This window comes from Dipodomys merriami, unplaced genomic scaffold (genome assembly GCF_024711535.1).
Source record: "Dipodomys merriami isolate MVZ:Mamm:240054 unplaced genomic scaffold, mDipMer1.0.p SCAF_6, whole genome shotgun sequence".
In the NCBI taxonomy this organism is placed as follows: domain Eukaryota; kingdom Metazoa; phylum Chordata; class Mammalia; order Rodentia; family Heteromyidae; genus Dipodomys; species Dipodomys merriami.
Genome location: NW_027206179.1, coordinates 70,764,653 through 70,784,164, shown reverse-complemented (window position 1 = coordinate 70,784,164; position 19,512 = coordinate 70,764,653). Strand labels below are relative to the sequence as shown.

General features: G+C 44.7%; 1 protein-coding gene across 2 annotated transcripts in view; it reads right to left on the bottom strand.

The window, feature by feature from the left end:
- The window catches only part of Xpo4 (exportin 4), a 117,698-nt gene extending 98,400 nt beyond the window's left edge, over nt 1-19,298 (bottom strand). For both annotated transcript variants that reach the window (XM_070003133.1, XM_070003132.1), the window contains exon 1: nt 19,015-19,298. Coding sequence is in view for 1 of the 2 variants with exons in the window: in XM_070003132.1 (XP_069859233.1) it covers nt 19,015-19,089 (75 nt within the window). In the remaining variant the exon portion in view is untranslated. The remainder of the gene's footprint in view (nt 1-19,014) is intronic.
- Between the last annotated feature and the right edge of the window lie 214 nt (nt 19,299-19,512).

The window sequence follows — 19,512 nt, the reverse complement described above, 5'->3', positions numbered from 1 at the left end:
AAAAAATATATCATCAAATCAATCCATTAAGTTACAGGATGGCATTGATTTTTTTCCCCCAGTCCTGGAGCTTGAACTCAGGGCCTGAGCTCTTTTTGCTCAAGGCTAGCAATCGACCACTTCCAGTTTTGAGTACTTAATTGGAGATTAAGTGTATCACAGAGACTTTTCTGCTGGTGCTGGCTTTGAATCACAATCCTCAAACCTCAGCCTCCTGAGTAACTGGAATTACAGGAGTAAGCCACTGTTGCCTAGTGACTTGAGTTTCTTAAAACCAAAATTCTGAATTCACTCTTGATGAAAAGATCTGTTAGTATGTGCCTTAGTCCCAACTTCTCAGCAGGCAGGCTACCACAGAAACATAACTTGAGGGCTGGGAAGGTGGCTCAATGGTAGTGTTTGCCTTACATGCACGAATGAGGTTCAATTCCTCAGCACCACATAAGCAGAAAAGGCCGGAAGTGGCACTGTGGCTCAAGTGGTAGAGCACTAGCCTTGAGCTGAAGAGCTGAGGGACAGTGCCCAGGTGCAGAGTTCAGAGTTCAAGCCCCACAACAAGGAAGGGAGGAAGGAAGGAAGGAAGGGAGAAAGAAAGGAAGGAGGGAGGGAGGGAGGGAGGTAGATAGATCACTTGAGCCCAGGAGTACAGCCAATTCTGAACAACATATTGAGACCCTATTTCAAAAGTAAATAAATATGCCAGGCACTAGTGGGTCACACCTGTAATCCTAGCTACTCAGAAAGCTGAGATCTGAGAATTGCAATTCAAAGACAAGCCCCAGCAGGAAAGTCCATGAGACTCTTATGCCCAATTAATCATAGAAAAAGCTGGAAGTAGCTCAAAGTGGAAGAGCGTTTGCCTTAAGCAAAAAATCTCAGGGATAGCCCCTAATCCCAGAGTATAAGCCCCACAACTGATCAGAAAAAGACTATCTCATTATTATTGCCGTTTCTCTCTTGCTAGCCCTAATGTAAAAAAAGGTATACTTTAGCTGGGCGCTGGTGGCTCACACCTGTAATCCTAGCTACTCAGGAGGCTGAGATCTGAGGATCATGGTTCAAAGCCAGCCCAGGCAGGAAGTCCAGGAGACTCTTGTCTCCAATTAACCACCAAAAAAAACAGAAGTGGCGCTGTGGTGGTAGAGCACTAGCCTTAAGCTAAAGAGCTGAGGGACAGTGCCCAGCCCAGAGTTCAAGCCCCACGACCAAACAACAAACAAAACAACAAACAACAACAAAAAAGGTATACATTATTATAGGTATGAATATATAGGAAAAAACATAGAATTGGTTTAAAGTATCCACTGGGGTTCTTAGAATGTACCCACTGCAGTAAGGGGACTAGTGCACTAGTCATTTCACAGGTGAAGAAACTGAGATACAGTTCAAGTAATGTACCCATAGCCACAGATTAGCTAGAAGTTGAACTAGAACATAAACTCAAGGAGTATGACAGCAGCATTGTAACTCTGAACAGAAACTATACTTACATGCCACAAATTAGAAGAGGCAGATCTCTTCTACAAGTCCTCCTTTAAGGCCCAAAACAGACACCTGGGTGTTTTACAGTGCCTTCTTTAAACAGAAACATTTGGAAAGAAATTATAACAAAGGACCCTTTCAATGTTCTCATTGCCACAAAAAGCAAAAACTATTTTTTTTTCTTTTGGCTAGTCCTTAGTCTTGAACTCTGGGCCTGGGCACTGTCCCTCAGCTCTTCAGCTCAAGGTGAGCACTCTACCACTTAAGCCAAAGCACCACTTCCAGTTTTCTGGTAGTTAATTGGAGATAAGAGTCTCATGGAGGGCTGGGAAGTTGGCTCAGTAGTATAGTGCTTGTCTTGCAAGCATGAGTCCCTGGATTTGATTCCTTAGCACGATATAAGCAGAAAAAGCCAGAAGTGGTGCAGCACCCAGGCCCAGAGTTCAGGCACCATGACCAAAAAAAAAGTTTCCTGCCTGGGCTGCAATCCTTTGAACTGCAATCCTCAGATCTCAGCTTCCTGAGTAGCTAGGATTACAAGAGTGAGCCACAGGTGCTCATCACAACAAAAATTCTTTAAGAAGCTCACATTTGAGATAAAATGAAAAGAATCAGAAGAGGAGGCAACAATAGGAGATGGCAGTGGGGTGAATGATGGCAAGAGAGGAATCAGCAGAAGTGGCACGCGTCTAGCTACTCAGGAGGCTGAGATGTGAGGATTGCAGTTCAAAGCCAGTGGATAGTGCCCAGGTCCTGGGTTCAATCTCCACAACCTAGGAGAGGGGGAGATCATCAGACAAACAGGGGCAAGGGGAAGTGGCACTGTGGCTCAAGCCGTACAGCGCTCGCCTTGAACGGAAGAGCTGAGAGATAGCACCCAAGCCCAGAGTTCAAGCCCCACGACCAACAAAAAAAAAAGTTTTACTATATATAGTAAGTATACATAAACTTATAAGTATATATAGTATAAGCAGTATAAGAAATATAAGAAGGTAAGGAATATGATAAGAAGGTAGAGCCAGGTGCCAGTGGCTCACGTCTATAATCCTAGCTACTCAGGAGGCTGAGATCTGAGGATCCCAGTTCCAAACCAGCATGCCCGGGCAGGAAAGTCCCAGGCAGGAAAGTCCATGAGACTCTTATCTCCAATAAACCACTAGAAAACCAGAAGTGGCACTGTGGCTCAAGCAGTAGAGCGCTGGCCTTGAGCTGAAGAGTGCAGGGACAGCGCCTAAGCCCAGAGTTCAAGCCCCACTACCGACCAAAAAAAAAAAAAAAAAAAAAAATATATATATATATATATATATATATATAATAAGGTAATAAAAAAAAAAAACTGGGGCAAGGATAGGGAAAACTGTTTTGAAAAAATCATCCCAACAAAAGACAATAAATAGATATATTCCTGCCCAACTTTATCATCTCACCACCAAAGCCTAGTTACCTTCACTTTACAAAACCTAAACGTAACACCACCAGTAACTCAAAGTTAAAATCTTGCAACTTTTGGTGGTAGCAGTGGTTGTGGGGATTGAACTCAGGGCCTGGGCACTGTCCCTGAGCTCTTTTTTGCTCAAGGCTAGGACTCTATCACACTGAGTCACAGCACCACTTCTGGTTTTTCCAGTAGTGAATTGTAGATAAAGAGTTCCCCCAGATTTTCCTGCCCAGGCTGGCTTTGAACCACAATCCTCAGATCTCAGCCTCCTGAGTAGCTAGGATTATAGGTATGAGCCACTGGCTCCCAGTTCCCAATTTTTCAACTGTGAAGATTACTTACTGATGAAGGGATTTAGTATATATTTAGTTGAGGGGAGGCAAGACAAGAGAAAGAGAGATAAAGCAATATTTCTGAATGTTTCTATTCAAAACCTATTTAAGTAGGACTATATGTTCCAAGAAGCTAAGGATCAAAAAGCAAGGAAAATACTCCCTGCCCTTACAGAATTCTATTAAAAGATATGCACACAGGAGTCCACAAGCCCAGGCTTCACTGACTCAACCTGAATCTTTCTCCCATTATACTGCTAAGCTTTTTGTCAAAATAGTGGGAAATTCCAATCTTTACATCTTGGAGATTTGTTCCTTATAGATCTATTTCCCAGGAAGCAATCATTGTAACTTTTATACAACTTAACAACAATAGCCACCATCTACTTGCCAGACACAATGAGAGAGAGAGAGAGAGAGAGAATTTTTTGCCAGTCCTGGGCCTTGAACTCAGAGCCTAGTCACTGCCCCTAAGTTTTCTGCTCAAAGCTAGCACTCTACCACTTGAACCACAGTGCCACTTCTGGCTTATTCTGTTTATGTGATACTGAGGAATCAAACCCAGGGCTTCATGCATACTAGGCAAGCACTCTACTACTAAACCACATTCCCAGCCCCACAATGCTATATTTTTTTACATGTATTATTTGACTTGATCTTACCACAGCCCTAAAGAAACTATCTTGGGGGGGGGGGCATATGGGAGGGCAGGGATGGTAAGGGGAAACAAAGGAGGAGACAACAATGCTTGATAAGAAATTTACTCATTTCCTTGCTCATGTAATTGTAACCCCTCTGTACGGTATTTTCACAATTTAAAAAACGTATTAATAAAAAAAGAAACTATCTTTCTCCCTTTTACAAATGAAGAAACAGATTGCACATTCAAGACTCAAGATAAAAAAATCATAGTTTGACCCTAAGTCCATGTGCCATTAAAGCATTTACTCTGAAGTTCCTTAAGCATTACTGTTATGAGATACAAACTTCAGTGGACTAATATCTTGCAGACATATATAGAAGGAAAATCTAGATATTCTTGGTTTACTATAAATATCATTTTTTAACAAAATCATGAAAACTAAAGTGAGAATACTAAAGTCAGATTGAAAACCAGTACTATTTGACAGAAAATATACTAAACACATGAATAATGCAAAAAACTGGAATTTTGAAAAAACAGTAAAAGGGAGGTCTTATCCAGACAGTTTATGAAGGTGTAAAAAATGTTTTTAAACATTATTAGAACAGGGAAAAAAAATAATGAAACACAAAGACTTCCCAGAAACAGATCTACGGTAGATGACAAGCAAGTGAGTAAAAGACTATTGGAAATGCTGCAGGCTGTTTCGACACAAAAGCATATAATTTGATCTGTATGCAATTTGATCTGTATGCATTTTCTACACAGTTTTGAATTTATGACTTAGAAATGAAAGCAAGGGCTGGGGATCTGACTTAGTGGCAGAGTGCTTGCCTAGCATGCATGAAGCCCTGGTTCAATTCCTCAGTTCCACATAAATAGAAAAGGATGGAAGTCACTGTGGCTCAAGTGGTAGAGTGCTAGCCTTGAGCAAAAAGCTCAGGGACAGCGTTCAAGCCCTCAGTTCAAGCTCCAGGACTGGCAAAAGAAAAAGAAAAACCTTAACAAAAAATTAAGAAGAAAACACAAATAAATATGATGTCAGGGCAGAGAAGAATATCTTAAGCAATATAAGGACAAACCCCTTTTTGTTATTAATAAGTTCAACTGTATTAAGAGTAGAACCCTCTACCTGGGTGAAGTGGCTCACACCTATAATTTCAGCTACTCAGTAAACAGACATTGGGAGGACTGCAGTTTAAGGCCAGTCAGGAGAGAAAGAGAGCTGTGTGTATCAGGCATCAGTGGCTCAGGCCTATAATCCTAGCTACTCAGGAGGCTGAGATCTGAGGATTGAGGTTCAAAGCCAGCCCAGGCAGGAAACTCTGTGAGACTCTTAATCTCCAATTAACCACTCAGAAAACCTAAAGTGGTGCTGTGGCTCAAGTGGTAGAGAGCTTGCCTTGAGCTGAAAAGCTGAGGGACAGTGCCCAGGCCCAGAGTTCAATCCCCACAACCAACGAAAGAAAGAAAGAAAGAAAGAAAGAAAGAAAGAAAGAAAGAAAGAAAGAAAGAAAGAAAGAAAGAAAGAAAGAAAGAAAGAAAGAAAGAAAGAAAGAAAGAAAGAAAGAAAGAAAGAAAGAAAGAAAGAAAGAAAGAAAGAAAGAAAGAAAGAGAGAGAGAAAGAGAAAATGAGACCTCATCTCAACCAATAAAGCTGGTTGAGTGGTGGTCTGAGCCCATCATCTCAACATTACAGAAGGCATAAATACGAAGATCAGGATTCTGACTGGCCTAAGGAAACTGAGACCCTATTTGAAAATTAACTAAATAAAAAAGGGTTTAGGACTGGAAGTATGCCTTAGTGGTAGAGTGCTTACCTTGCATGCATGAAGCCCTGGGTTCAATTCCTCAGTACCACGTACACAGAAAAGGTTGGAAATGGTACTGTGGCTCAAGTGGTAGAGTGCTACATTTGAGAAAAAAATGCTGAGAGACAGTGGCCCAGGCCCTGAGTTCAAGCCCCCGGACTGGCAAAAAAAAAAAGGGGGGGTGCTGGGAAGGTGGCTTAGTGGTAGAGTGCTTTACCTAATGAAACCTACCTACTATTTAATATACGTTTCATATGGTGCCGTGACTTGGATGGGGTTTTTGAGTTGGAAATGTTAGAATTTCCTAACCACCCCTTTTCTGTGAACCAAACTGCCTTGAGACACCACGCAAGACTTTAAACCAATACCATTCCTGGCCTTCACATCCACGTCCACACCACTTCTCTACTCTATGTCTACTCTATGGCTCTCTCTGTTGTTCAGTCTCTGTTCAGACGTGGCATCATGCCAGAGAGCTCCTACAGCCTTTAGCCCAAAGGCCAGTCACCTCCGGAGCTGAGGACGCTTGGTTTTGGGGGCTTGGCCATTTCTCTCCAGAGGGCTCTGGGGGAAGTCAGGATGCAGCTTCTGGCTGGTCAGCTCTCCTTCACTCACCAGACTGATTCCCCTACACATTTAATGGGGTGCTGCGAGTCACGCCCGAGTGGTGAAACCCCTTTGAAACGCCTCCTGCACTCCCTGGAAAGCCAGAGTGCTTAATTTTTATGCCATTCTCAAATGTAGACAGTTTTTGCCACTGCAATGGTAAATGGTCAGAAGTCTGTTTATTTTCAGGCTCTCTTTGCTCTCTCTCTGCCAATCATTGTCCAACTTTCCCTATCTCTCCCTTTCTCTTTTCTACAACATTTTGGCTTGTGCCCTGAAAAGTGAGATGCAGGCTGGGTCCCAGGGACCTCCCCCGCCACCCCCCACCCCCCCCCCCCCCCGCCTTGCATGCATGAGGCTCTGGGTTTGGTTCCTCAGCACCACATAAGCAGAAAAGGCCGGAAGTGGCGCTGTGACTCAAGTGGTAGAGCGCTAGCCTTGAGCTCAAGAGCTGAGGGATAGTGCCCAGGCCCAGAGTTCAGGCCCCACGACTGATTAAAAAAAAAAGGGGGGGGGTGAATAACAGATGCTGGTGGCTCATGTAACTGTACATATTCAGGAGGACAGAGACCGATTGCAGTTTGAAGCTAGCCTAGGCAGAAAAGTCTGGGAGACTCCCATCTCCAAAACAAACAGTAAAATGCAGGTCTAGAAGCATGACTCAGGTAGTAAGAGTACCAATCAAGCAAGCAAGCTGAACAAGCTCGAGGCAGAGTTCAAATCCTGGTACCAGCAAAAGAGGACTGGCAGTGTGAACTCAAGAGGTAGTACACATGTCAAACAAGCACAAGGAGCCGGGCGCTGGTGGCTCACGCCTGTAATCCTAGCTACACAGGAGGCTGAGATCTGAGGATCGCGGTTCAAAGCCAGCCCGGGCAGGAGAGATCGTGAGACTCCTATCTCCAATAAACCACCAGAAAACCGGAAGTGGCGCTGTAGCTCAAGTGGTAGAGCGCTCGCCTTGAGCTGAAGAGCTGAGGGACAGCGCCCAGGCCCAGAGTTCAAGCCCCACGACCGACAAAAAAAAAAAAAAAAACACAAGCACAAGGCCCAGGGACTCAAAAAAAAAAAGTGTATAGCCTCTAAACATTAAAGATACCATAACTAGGGCTGGGAAGGTGGCTCCGTGGTAGAGCGCTTGCTTTGCATGCTCGAGGCCCTGGGTTCGATTCCTCAGCACCACATAAGCAAAAAGAAAAAAGCTGGAAGTGGCGCTGTGGCTCATAGTGGTAGAGCGCTAGCCTTGAGCTGAAGAGCTGAGGGACAGCGCCCAGGCCCAGAGTTCAGGCCCCACGACCGAATAAAAATTAAAAAAAAATAATAAATAAATAAATAAATAAAGATACCATAACTAAAGAGAAGGATTCCTATAGTTTAAAAAAAAAAAAAAAAAAACCTTTCCCAAGAGTAAGAAAAATAACAATGTATAGCAAAAACTGACAACTATGTCCTTAGTAGTCCCTCTAATTCTTCCTTAGTAACAGAACCAATTTTATTTACAGAGATACACCGAACTAGCCGGGCGCCAGTGGCTCATGTCTGTGATCCTAGCTACTCAGGAGGCTGAGATCTGAGGATCACAATTCAAAGTCAGCCCAAGCAGGAAACTCCCTGAGATTCTTATCTCCAATAAACCACTAGAAAACTGGAAGTGGTGCTGTGGCTCAGGCGGTAGAGCGCTCTCATTGAGCTGAAGAGCACAGGGACAGCACCCAAGCCCAGAGTTCAAGTCCAACGGCCAACCAAAAAAAAAAAAAAAAGAGAGATATACCACACTAAATGACAGCAGTTCCTTGTCCCCTTTCCTGCTAGAAGCAGCCATGGGACTAAGTTCTGGCCAATAAGCCATTAGCAAACTTTAGGGTAGAACTTCCTGACGGGAGATGATTCATCTGGAAATAAATCTTTCCTACCTGCAAGGAATGGATTCAACAGCTGTTCTACTGAACACTTTAGAGACAAGTAGACAGAAGATTAAAGAAGCCTAAGAACAATCCTGAGCTTCTGGTAACATCTCCAGCCACTAAAACCATTCCTGAACAGTCTAAATCCATGCTTTATGTGAGAGAAAATGAAACTGTTTTTTTAAAACATATTGCTAGCCAGGCACTTGTGGCTCATCCCTGTAATTCTACCTGCTCAGGAGGCCAAGATCTGATGATCGCTGTTTGAGCGAGATGGGGCACAAAAGTCCATGAGACTCTAATCTCCAAATAACTACCAGAAAACCAGAAGTGGCACTGAAACTCAAAGTGGTACAGCACTAGCCTTGAGCAAAAAAGAGCTCAGAGACAGCAGCCAAGTTTAAGCCCCAAGACTGACCCCCCCCCCCCCCCACACACACACACAAAAAGATACTGCTATTTGGGTTCTTTGTAATATACTGTCCAACAAATCCAATACAAACCAATACAAAATGAAACAAACAAGTGGCCAATGGCTATTAAACTGGACAATTCAGAGTAGAAAATGGCTTTAAAAAATGCAGGAGCACATTCAACCTCACTACAATTATACATGCAAATTAGAACAATGAGCTGTCAATTCTGACAGATATCTATATCTGGGAGGTTTGGACAGCCTCCTACTCAACTGTTATAAAATGGTGAAAGCCAGGCGCTGGTGGCTCACGCCTGTAATCCTAGCTACTCAGGAGGCTGAGATCTGAGGATCACGGTTCAAAGCCAGCCCGGGCAGGAAAGACCGTGAGACTCCTATCTCCAATAAACCACCAGAAAAACCGGAAGTGGCACTATAGCTCAAGTGGTAGAGCACTCTCCATGAGCTGAAGAGCTGAGGGACAGCGCCCAGGCCCAGAGTTCAAGCCTCACGGCCAACCAAAAAATAAAAAAATTAAAAATAAAATAAAATAAAATGGTGAAATCAAGGGAATAGACAAGTTAGAACTGAAGGTCATCTAGGAAGCTGGTCCTGAACAAGGCCCATGTAGTCTAAGGTTTATTTCCAGTCATTCATTCCTCACAGAACTCCCAAACACACACACACACACACACACACACACACACACACACACACACACACACACACACACACACTACATATACAAAAGTGTACCTATAGCACACTAAAGGGGGGAAATACTAACAATTGGAATTACCACAAATAGGGTATAATGGAGCATTCAACAGGCATGCAGTGCTTTATAATGCAATTAAATGACTGACTTATTTAACAACATGGACAAATTGACAATTATCCTGAAGTAAAAGAGGTACAACAAAACTTTCATGTAAAAATACTGTATGTCATTTACTTGTGTGGAAAAATTATAAAAATAAGAAATAAGCAAAAACTTTTTTTTTTTGAGAAAGGTTCTTGCTACATTGTCCAGGCCAGCCTTGAACTCTGGATTCTTCTGCCTCAGGAAATACAGCTGTGTACCACTACATCTGGTTGATATACAACTTTAAAACTATGGTTACCTTTATGGAAGAAGCTGGAAATTAGCATGTAAAGGAACTTTAGAGGGAGTGGCACTGTGGCTCAAGTGGTAAAGCACTCGCCTTGAGATGAAGAGCTGAGGGACAGCAGCCAGGGCCAGAGTTCAAGCCCCATGACTGACCAAAAAAAAAATAAAAAAGATTCCATGAATCAATTGCCGGGCACCACTGGCTCACACCTGTAATCCCAGCTACTCAGAAGGCTGAGATCTGAGGATCACAGTTCAAAGCCAGCCTGGGCAGCAAAGTCTGTAAGACTCTTATCTCCAATAAACCACTCAGAAAACCAGAAGTGGTCTGTGGCTCAAGTGGTAGAGCTCTAGCCTTGAACTTAAGAACACAGAGACAGTGCCCAAGCCCAGAGTTCAAGCCCACGACCAAAAATAATAATAAAGAAAATAATCTAGGGGCTAGGAAGGTAGCTCAGCGGTGGAATGCATGCCTTGCAAGCATGAGGCCCTGGGTTCGATTCCTCAGTACCACATAAGAAAAAAGCCGGAAGTGGCACTGTGGCTCCAGTGGTAGAGCACTAGCCTTGAGCTGAAGAGCTGAGGGACAGCGCCCAGGCCCAGAGTTCAGGCCTCATGGCCGGCAAAAAAAAAAAAAAAAAGAAAGAAAAGAATCTATAATTTGACCAGCTAGTTATCCCAAAAATGTAAAACTGAGTTAACATTAGGAAACCAATCTACTCCATTTGCAGTATTTACATTTTAAGGTAAAGAGACCATGCTATCAAAAATGAGAAACCCATTTAATTAACTTTAAGATCCTAAATTTCAGACAAATTATAATGGGGAAATGTATCAACCTGGCATAAAAACTTATATAGGAGCTAGGACTGTAATTCACTGTCAAGAGTTCATGTTAGCATGTATGGAGTCCTGGGTTCAATCCTCAACACACACACACACACACACACACACACACACACACACACACACACACACACACACACACACACACACACACACACACACACACACACACACACACACACACACACACACACACACACACACACACACACACACACACACACACACACACCAAACAAATTAAAAAAAAAAAAAAAAACATTTTGCCAGGGATCATGGCATGCATCTGTAACTTGGAAGGCTGAGGCAGAAGTATTTCTTGAGCCTAGGGACTCAAGATCAGCCTGGGAAATACAGAAATCATTGGTCTCTAAAAAGAAACACTAAAGGCAGGAGCTGGTGGCTCACAGCAGTAATCCTAGCTACTCAGGAGGCTGAGATCTGAGGATTGCAGTTCAAAGCCAGCCAAGGCAGGAAAGTCCGGGAGACTATCTCCAATAAGCCACCAGAAAACCAGAAGTAGCACTATAGCTCAAGTGGTAAAGTGCTAGCCTTGAGCTGAAGAGCTGAGGAACAGTACCCAAGCCAGTGCCCAGGTCCAGGCCCAGGCCCAGGCCCAGAGTTCAAGCCCCCTGACCAACAAAGAAAAAAAAAAAAAAACATGGAAGATCAAAACTCATATAATTCACAAGCATTATAGACCATGATAATAATTTGTCTTGTGAAGATTAAAATGTGTTTGTGACTTTAAGAATCACTATCCCACAATACTGTGAAATTTATGTAATCACTTAATCTCAATTAAAAAAAAAAAGAACATGGAGGAGTGCCTAATTAAGGCAGTAACTGAACTTACATTATCCTTAATTTTCTTAGGACATTGCTTGAAAGTATACCACACTCTTTTAAGAAGACATAAAAGAAATCTGGAGAACCATCTATGTAGTCTTTTTTTTTTTTTTTTTTTTGGTCATTTGTGGGGCCTGAACTCTGGTCCTGGGTGCTGTCCCTCAGCTCTTCAGCTAAAGGGTAGCACTCTACCACTTGAGCCACAGTGCCACTTCCGGCTTTTTCTGCTTATGTGGTACTGAGGAATCGAACCCAGGGCCTCATGCATGCAAGGCAAGCACTCTACCAGTGAGCCACCTTCCCAGCCCAGTAGTCTTTATTTAACTACTCATTTTCCACCCATAAAGACAAAGATTGAGACTAAGAAAAGCCAGTTACTAGAGGCATATGCCAATAATCTTAGCTACTCAGGAGGCTGAGTTACAACAATTGAGGTTCAGAGCCAGCCTGAACAGAGAAGTCTGAAACTCTTATTTCCATAAACTACAAAAGAAAGAAAGAAAGAAAGAAAGAAAGAAAGAAAGAAAGAAAGAAAGAAAGAAAGAAAGAAAGAAAGAAAGAAAGAAAGAAAGGAAGAAAGAAAGGAAGAAAGAAAGAAAGGAAGGAAGGAAGGAAGGAAGGAAGGAAGGAAGGAAGGAAGGAAGCAAGCAAGCAAGCAAGCAAGCAAGCAAGCAAGCAAGCAAGCAAGCAAGCAAGCAAGCAAGCAAGCAAGCAAGCTGGAAATAAAGCTGTGGCTCAAGTGGCAGACTACTAGCCTTGAGCAAAAGATCATGGACAACACTCAGATTCTTCCTGAGTTCAAGCCCCAGGATGGGCACAAAAAAAAAGTAAAAAAGACATTTCACATCACATAGCAAATCAGAAGAGCAATACACAAAGACAGCTAGCAGAACTCTTTGGGCTTCAAATGCAGTAGACACTAGCCATTTTAGAACTTCTAATTTTTGTTTTTTGTTTTTTGTTTTGGGTCCAGTCATGGGCCTGAACTCTGGGCCTGGGCACTGTCCCTCAGCTCTTCAGCTCAAGGTTAGTGCTCTACCACTTGAGCCACAGCACCACTTCCAGCTTTTTTCTTTTTGCTTATGTGGTGCTGAGGAATCGAACCCAGGGCCTCATGCATACAAGGCAAGCTCTCTACCACTGAGCCACCTTCCCAGCCCAGAACTTCTAAATTTAAAAAAGTAAATTTTTAGTTCCACATTTGCCACATTTCAAGTGCTCACTACTGTACATGACTAGTAGATATATCCCCTTGGCACATTTCTATCATTGCCCAAAGTTCTTACAGCATTGTCTAGATTGTGTTTAGTGATGGTAACTCTGATCATGTAAGTATAATCTTAGACCCTGAGTTTCAGGTGATAATGTTTTTCATCAGTGGTTCTTAATGAAGGCAATTTTGTCCCCAAGAGATATTTGCCAGTGTCTGAAATACTATATTTTGGGTTGCTGTAATTGGAGTTTACTGGCAGATAGAAAGGTCAGGATACTGCCAACAATTCTTCCCAATAGGAATTATCCAACCCCAAATATCCATAGAGGTGAGGTTCAGAAATGCTGTCCTACATAAATTTTCCTAAACTCAAGAATCAAGAACAAAAGAAAATATGGAATTCTCATCCAGTCACTCATTAAGCAAGAATTGCTTCATTACTCAATATTCTGTGGCAAGAACCTGGCTCAACCTGTTTTGAAAAAGGTCAGGTGACACTAATTCTTTCAATTTTATGTCTTTATAAAAAATTGACTTGAAGCCGGGCACTAGTGGCTCACGCCTGTAATCCTAGCTACTCAGGAGGCTGAGATCTGAGGATCGCAGTTCAAAGCCAGCCCAGGCAGGAGAGACCGTGAGACTCCTATCTCCAATAAACCACCAGAAAACCGGAAGTAGCGCTGTAGCTCAAGAGGTAGAGCGCTCGCTTTGAGCTGAAGAGCTGAGGGACAGCGCCCAGGCCCAGAGTTCAAGCCCCACGACCGACCAAAAAAAAAAAATTGACTTGAGCTGGGCAACAGTGGCTCAGGCCTATAATCCTAGCTACTCAGGAGGCTGAGATCTGAGGATCCACAGTTCAAGGCCAGCCTGGGCAGGAAAGTCCATAAGACTCTTATCTCCAATTAACCACCAGAAAACCAACCAGAAGTGGTGATGTGGCTCAATGGTAGGGTCAGTGCTCAAAGCTCAAAGCTCAGGGTCAGTGCCCAGGCCCAGAGTTCAAGCCCCTCAACAGACTAGGAAAACTGACTTGACCAGGTACTAGTGGCTCATACCTGTAATCTTTGCTACTCAGGAGATCAAGATCTGAGGATCGTGGTTCAAAGCTGCCCCAGGCAAGAAAATCAATGATACTCTTATTTTTCAATAACCAGATTGGGAAGATTGCAGTTTCAGGCCAGCCTAGGGGGAAAAAAAAAGCTGGCAAGACCCTATTTCAACAAATAGCTGGACAAGGTAACATGCAACTCTCATCCCAGGTACACAGGAGTCTGAAATGAGAAGGATTGTGGTTCCAGGCCAACCTCCACAAAAAAAGTTCAAGAGGATTCCTCCATCTCAACAGAAAAAGTTCAGCATAGTGGTACAGGCTCATCATCCCAGTTACAACAGGAAGCATCAACAGAAGGATCACATTCAGGTCACCCAAGGCAAAAATTGGTACCCTACCTCAAAAATTACCGAAGAGGGCTAAAAATGTGGCTCAGTGGTAGAGTGCTTGCCTAGCATGCATGAAACCCTGGGTTCAATTCCTCAGCACCACATAAACAGAAAAGGCTGGAAGTGGCACTGTGGCTCAAGTGGTAGAGCCTTAGCCTTGAGCAAAAAATAGCAGCTCAAGGCCAGTGCCCAGGCCCTGAGTTCAAGCCCCATGACTGGCAAAAAAAAAAAAAAAAAAAAAGAATTAAGGGCTGGAGGTACAGCTCAACAGTAAAGTATCTAACAAGGGTAAGGTCCCAAGTTCAAACCAATATACCCAAAACAATAACAACAACAAAATTTGCTTATAATAGCTTTCTGATATCCATCTTAAACCTACTTAGATATCTACTTTTCATGAAAAGTTCTCCTGATTATTCTATACACTAAAATACTATGATGCTTATTACGAATGAAATGGAAAATATACAAAAAGAAAACTATACAAAAAGGAAAATATACAAAAATATTTATGAAATACATCATTTGCCGGACAATGGTGGCTCACGCCTGTAATCCTAGCTACTCAGGAGGCTGAGATCTGAGGATCCCAGTTCAAAGCCAGCCGGAGCAGGAAAGTCTGTGAGACCCTTATCGCCAATAAACCACTCAAAAACCAGAAGTGGCACTGTGGCTCAAGCAGTAGAGTGCTCGCCTTGAGCTGAAGAGCACAAGGACAGCACTCAGGCCCTGAGTTCAAGCCCCACAACCAAAAAAAAAAAGAAAGAAAGGAATACATCATTACTCATTACTATCTTAAAACATTTGACATTAAAATAAAGCAATTTATAATTTTAAAAACATCTACTCGGTCCCTCGGATTAATAAGTGCTGAAGTCCTTTTTAGAAAAAATTTTTTTTAATTTTTGGTCAGTTGCGGGGCTTGAACTCTGGGCCTGGGCGCAGACCCTCAGCACTTCAGCACAAGGCTAATGCTCTACCACTTGAGCCACAACACCACAATGCCAGTTTTCTGGAAAAATATAGCCAGGCGCTAGTGGCTCATGCCTGTAATCCTAGCTACTCAGGAGGCTGAGATCTGAGGATCGAAGTTCAAAGCCAGCCGGGCCAGGAAAGCCTGTGAAACTCTTATCTCCAATAAACCACCAGAAAACCAGAAGTGGTGCTATAGCTCAAGTGGTAGAGCTCTAGCCTTGAGCTGAAGAACTGAGGGACAGCACCCAGGCCCAGAATTCAAGCCCCACAACCGAAATATAGATATTTTTTTTTTCTAATGCTTAAAAGTTGAAGGAATATTAGCTGAGTGCTGGTGGTTGACATCTGTAATCCTAGTTACTCAAGAGGCTGAAATCTTAAGATCATGGTTCAAAGCTTGCCCAGTAAGTAGTAAGTAAAGTCCATGAAACTCAACTCCAATCAACCACTAAAAAAGCCAGAAGTGGTGCTGTGGTTCAAGTGATAGAGGGCTGCCTTGGGCCAAAAACTCAGGAACAGCACCCAGACCTTGAGTTCAAGCCCCAGAGCTAGCACAAAAGAGCTCTCTCAGCACACCTCCATTTCCTGTGAGCTGGCTGTTTGCTCCCAGCCCCCCAATAAACTTTTTTGCATTGGAAAAAAACCAAAACTGCAAGAGTATTAACAATTTTAACTATTCTCAAACACATTTATTTACCTCCTTTCTGGTTCTACTGTACTGTAGGTTAAGAACATAGACTGGAAATAAACAAACCTGAGTTTGAGCCCTCACCCTACTAACACTTTCCATAAAAATTTGGATAAATCACTAAGCACATATATTTTAACTCCTTACTCCACCCACTACATATACACATATACAAATTTCTAAGGATTAAATAAGGAAACACATGTAAAGTGCTTGGCACTGCTTCAAACACAGTATACACCTCAAAACTGTTAGCTATTAATTAATTATAATGGAATACAGCTTTCAGATTAAGGAAATAGAGCAACTGCCAATCTTTTGAATATACCTCACATATAAGAGGTAATGGGGTAAAGTAGAAAAATACTCAGCTTTAAATGGAGGCAAATCAGAATGGAAGCCCTAATTCAGCAGCATGGTAATCATGTAACCCTGGCCACTTAAATACATGCAAGCTCTTGTTCTGGCTTCAAAGCCTTGTGAAGCTTTTACAAGGAGTCATAAAATAAAGGGTTTAAAAAGTATCAAGCCCTAAATCTAGCATTCAAGAGTATTTATCATTTTTCTTACCTATCCTTTTTAGTTGACAAAAAACAGACTTACCAGGAAAAAGGAAAGTTACTTTCAAACACACTAAATTACACTAGACCAATAATAACCACTGGTTTTATCTTATCAATTTAAATACAAAGCCCTGTTGAGTTGCATCTTTTTCCAAAATGTAATGATAACAGAGCCCATAACTCCTCAGAAAATTTCAGGGATTTCAGGAAACACTGTAGGTTAGGGATTTTAAGAAATTTGTATGAAGAATACTAGATAGTTTTTTTTTTTTTTTTCCAGAGCTGCTTTGTTAGAGCATGGATACATATTTCCTAGGGTTTGTTTGTTTGTTTTGGTCGGTCGTGGGTCTTGAACTCTGGGCCTGGGCACTGTCCCTCAGCAATTCAGCTCAAGGCTAGCATTCTACTACTTGAGCCACAGCGCCACTTCCAGCTTTTTCTGCTTATGTGGTGCTGAGGAATGGAACCCAGGGCTTCATGCATGAAAGGCAAGCACTCTACCACTGAGCCACCTTCCCAGCCCCTTTCTAGTCAGTTTTGTGGCAAAAAAAAAAAAAAATCCATTAACCTGACTCCTAATTTTTTGTGGTCTGTGGGGGGTCTTGAACTCAGGGCCTGAGGAATGGAACCCAGGGCTTCATGCATGAAAGGCAAGCACTCTACCACTGAGCCACCTTCCCAGCCCCTTTCTGTCAGTTTTGTGGCAAAAAAAAAAAAAAAAAGATCCATTAACCTGACTCCTAATTTTTTTTTTTTTTTGGGTCCGGTCGTGGGGCCTGAACTCTGGGCCTGGGTGCTGTCCCTCAGCTCTTCAGCTCAAGGCTAGCACTCTACCATTTGAGCCATAGCGCCACTTCCGGCTTTTTTCTTTTTGCTTATGTGGTGCTGAGGAATTGAACCCAGGGCCTCATGCATACAAGGTAAGCACTCTACCACTGAGCCACCTTCCCAGCCCCCTGACTCCTAATTTTTTTGGTCTGTGGGGGGTCTTGAACTCAGGGCCTGGACACTGTCCCTGGGCTAGTGCTCTACCACTTTGAGCCATAGTTCCACTTCCGGTTCTGGTAGTTAACTGGAGATGAATCCCCTAAGCCGTGACTCAGGTCTGTAATCCTAGCTACTGAGGGGGCTAATACCTGAGGATTGCAGTTTGAAGCCAGCCCAAGCAGGAAAATCCGTGAGGCTCTTTTTTTTTTTTTTTTTTTTTTTTGGGGTCCGGTTATGGGGCCTGAACTCTGGGCCTGGGCACTGTCCCTCAACTCTTCAGCTCAAGGCTAGCGCTCTACCACTTGAGCCATAGCACCATTTCCGGCTTTTTTTTCTTTTTGCTTATGTGGTGCTGAGGAATCGAACCCAGGGCCTCTGGCATGCAAGGCATGCACTCTACCACTGAGCCACCTTCCCAGCCCCCGTGAGGCTCTTATCTCCAGTAATTCACTCAGAAAACCGGAACCGGAAGTGGCGCTGTGGCTCAAGTGATAGATCGCTTGCCTTGAGCTGAAGAGCTCTCAGCCCTGAGTTCAAGCCCCACAACCGACCAAAAAAAAAAAAAAGGGAGTCTCACGGGACTTTCCTGCTCGGGCTGACTTTGAACCGCAATCCTCAGACCTCAGCCTCCTATGTGGCTAGTAATGAGCCACCAGCGCCCAGAAGCCTTCCCGATTTCTAAAGAAGCTAAAATATCGGCTTTATGTAGAAACAAAACTAAAAGGTCTACTAAAATTAGTTCAAATATAAAGTATGATGCTTGACCACAGCCCTAAACATCAAACCAAAAAGAAAAAAAAAAATCCCCCCAAAACAACCAATCGGGCTACTTTGAGTTCTTGGAAAGTCAACCAATTTAAGTAATCAAATGAGCCTCTAAACTTAAAAAAAAATTTTTTTAATTAAAAACCCCCCAAACACGTAAGTGCCCTAAGTTACAGAAACGAAGCAGAGGCAGCACACCTAACATCCAGTTTACTAAGTGACTGAAGACCCTTGCCGAATGTTCCCGGCGTGGAATCGTTTAATCCTGCCCTGGCTACCCCCAAACTCTTCTGGAGGAAATGACCTCATCAAACTTTCTCCGAATGTGGTCTGAGAACATGAAGTTTGAAAGCACAGCAAAAGCCTCGGTTCTCCAAAAGATGCAGCCCACCGAGACTCGGATTCTGGACCAAGTTTGACCCCCCCCCCCCCCACCTCACACATTGACCTTGGTCCCATAGACCGGCCTGGCGCTCTCCGGCCGGTCCCTCCACGTGCCGCCGGCTGCGGTTACCCCGGCGGTGCCCGCACCTAGGGGGAGCTGAGTGCACCCGGACCCGCGCCCTCCTTCCTCCTCGGCCCCCTGGCACCAACTCCCAGCGGCGCACACGCGGCCCCCACGGATGCCCGCGAACCCCGACCTGGTTTCCCCGCGTCCCGCACCGCCTGCTGGGCCCCGTGTGTGGGGCTCACCCCGCGGCCCGGGGGGAATCCTCTCTCCTACAGCCCCGGGGGGACCACAGCGAGCACACGGCGGAAGGAGAGGAGGACGGAGGCTCCTGCGCCACGCCACCGCCGCCCCCTCTCCTCCCAAGGCTGCCCGGAGAGAGGGCCCTTCCGCGGCCGCCCAGCACCGGCGAGCGGCGCAGGCCGGGCGCCGCAGGGGCTCCCGGGGACCCCCGCGGACCCTGGGGTGCGGGGTGGAGGGGCTGCGTGGCATCCTCACCATCAGAACTTTGGCCGCGTTCTCCAGCTGGGCGATCACTTCGGGGGGCCCCAGCGCCGCTGCCGCCGCCATCATGGTCTCTCTTCAATGACGCGCCATGCGCTGCATTCTGGGAGCGAGCGCCGCGGCCGGCCAATAGCCCGCCGCGACCCCGGGGTCCTCACGCGCTCCCGGGGGCGTAACAGCCGCAGTCGACGCCGGCGTCAGGTCCTCTCGGTAGATCTGTCCGGATGGCTGGGGGCTGTGGAGTCCGCCGGGTGACGGGCGTGAGCCGCGCCGCAGTACTTTTCGTGAGGACGGCCGCGCCGGGCGAGGCAGCGCGCGAAGTGCAGGCGGCGGCCGCGCGCCTGGCGCCAGGCTCTACGCTGTGCGCATGCGCACTCCATGAGCGCCGGCCGCGCGGAGCCCTGCGGCCGGCCTCGGGCCGGTCCACACTCCCGCGCCTTAGAACCCTTGGTCCCGGCTCCCCTATCCCGAGAGCGCACCTCCCCGCAGAGC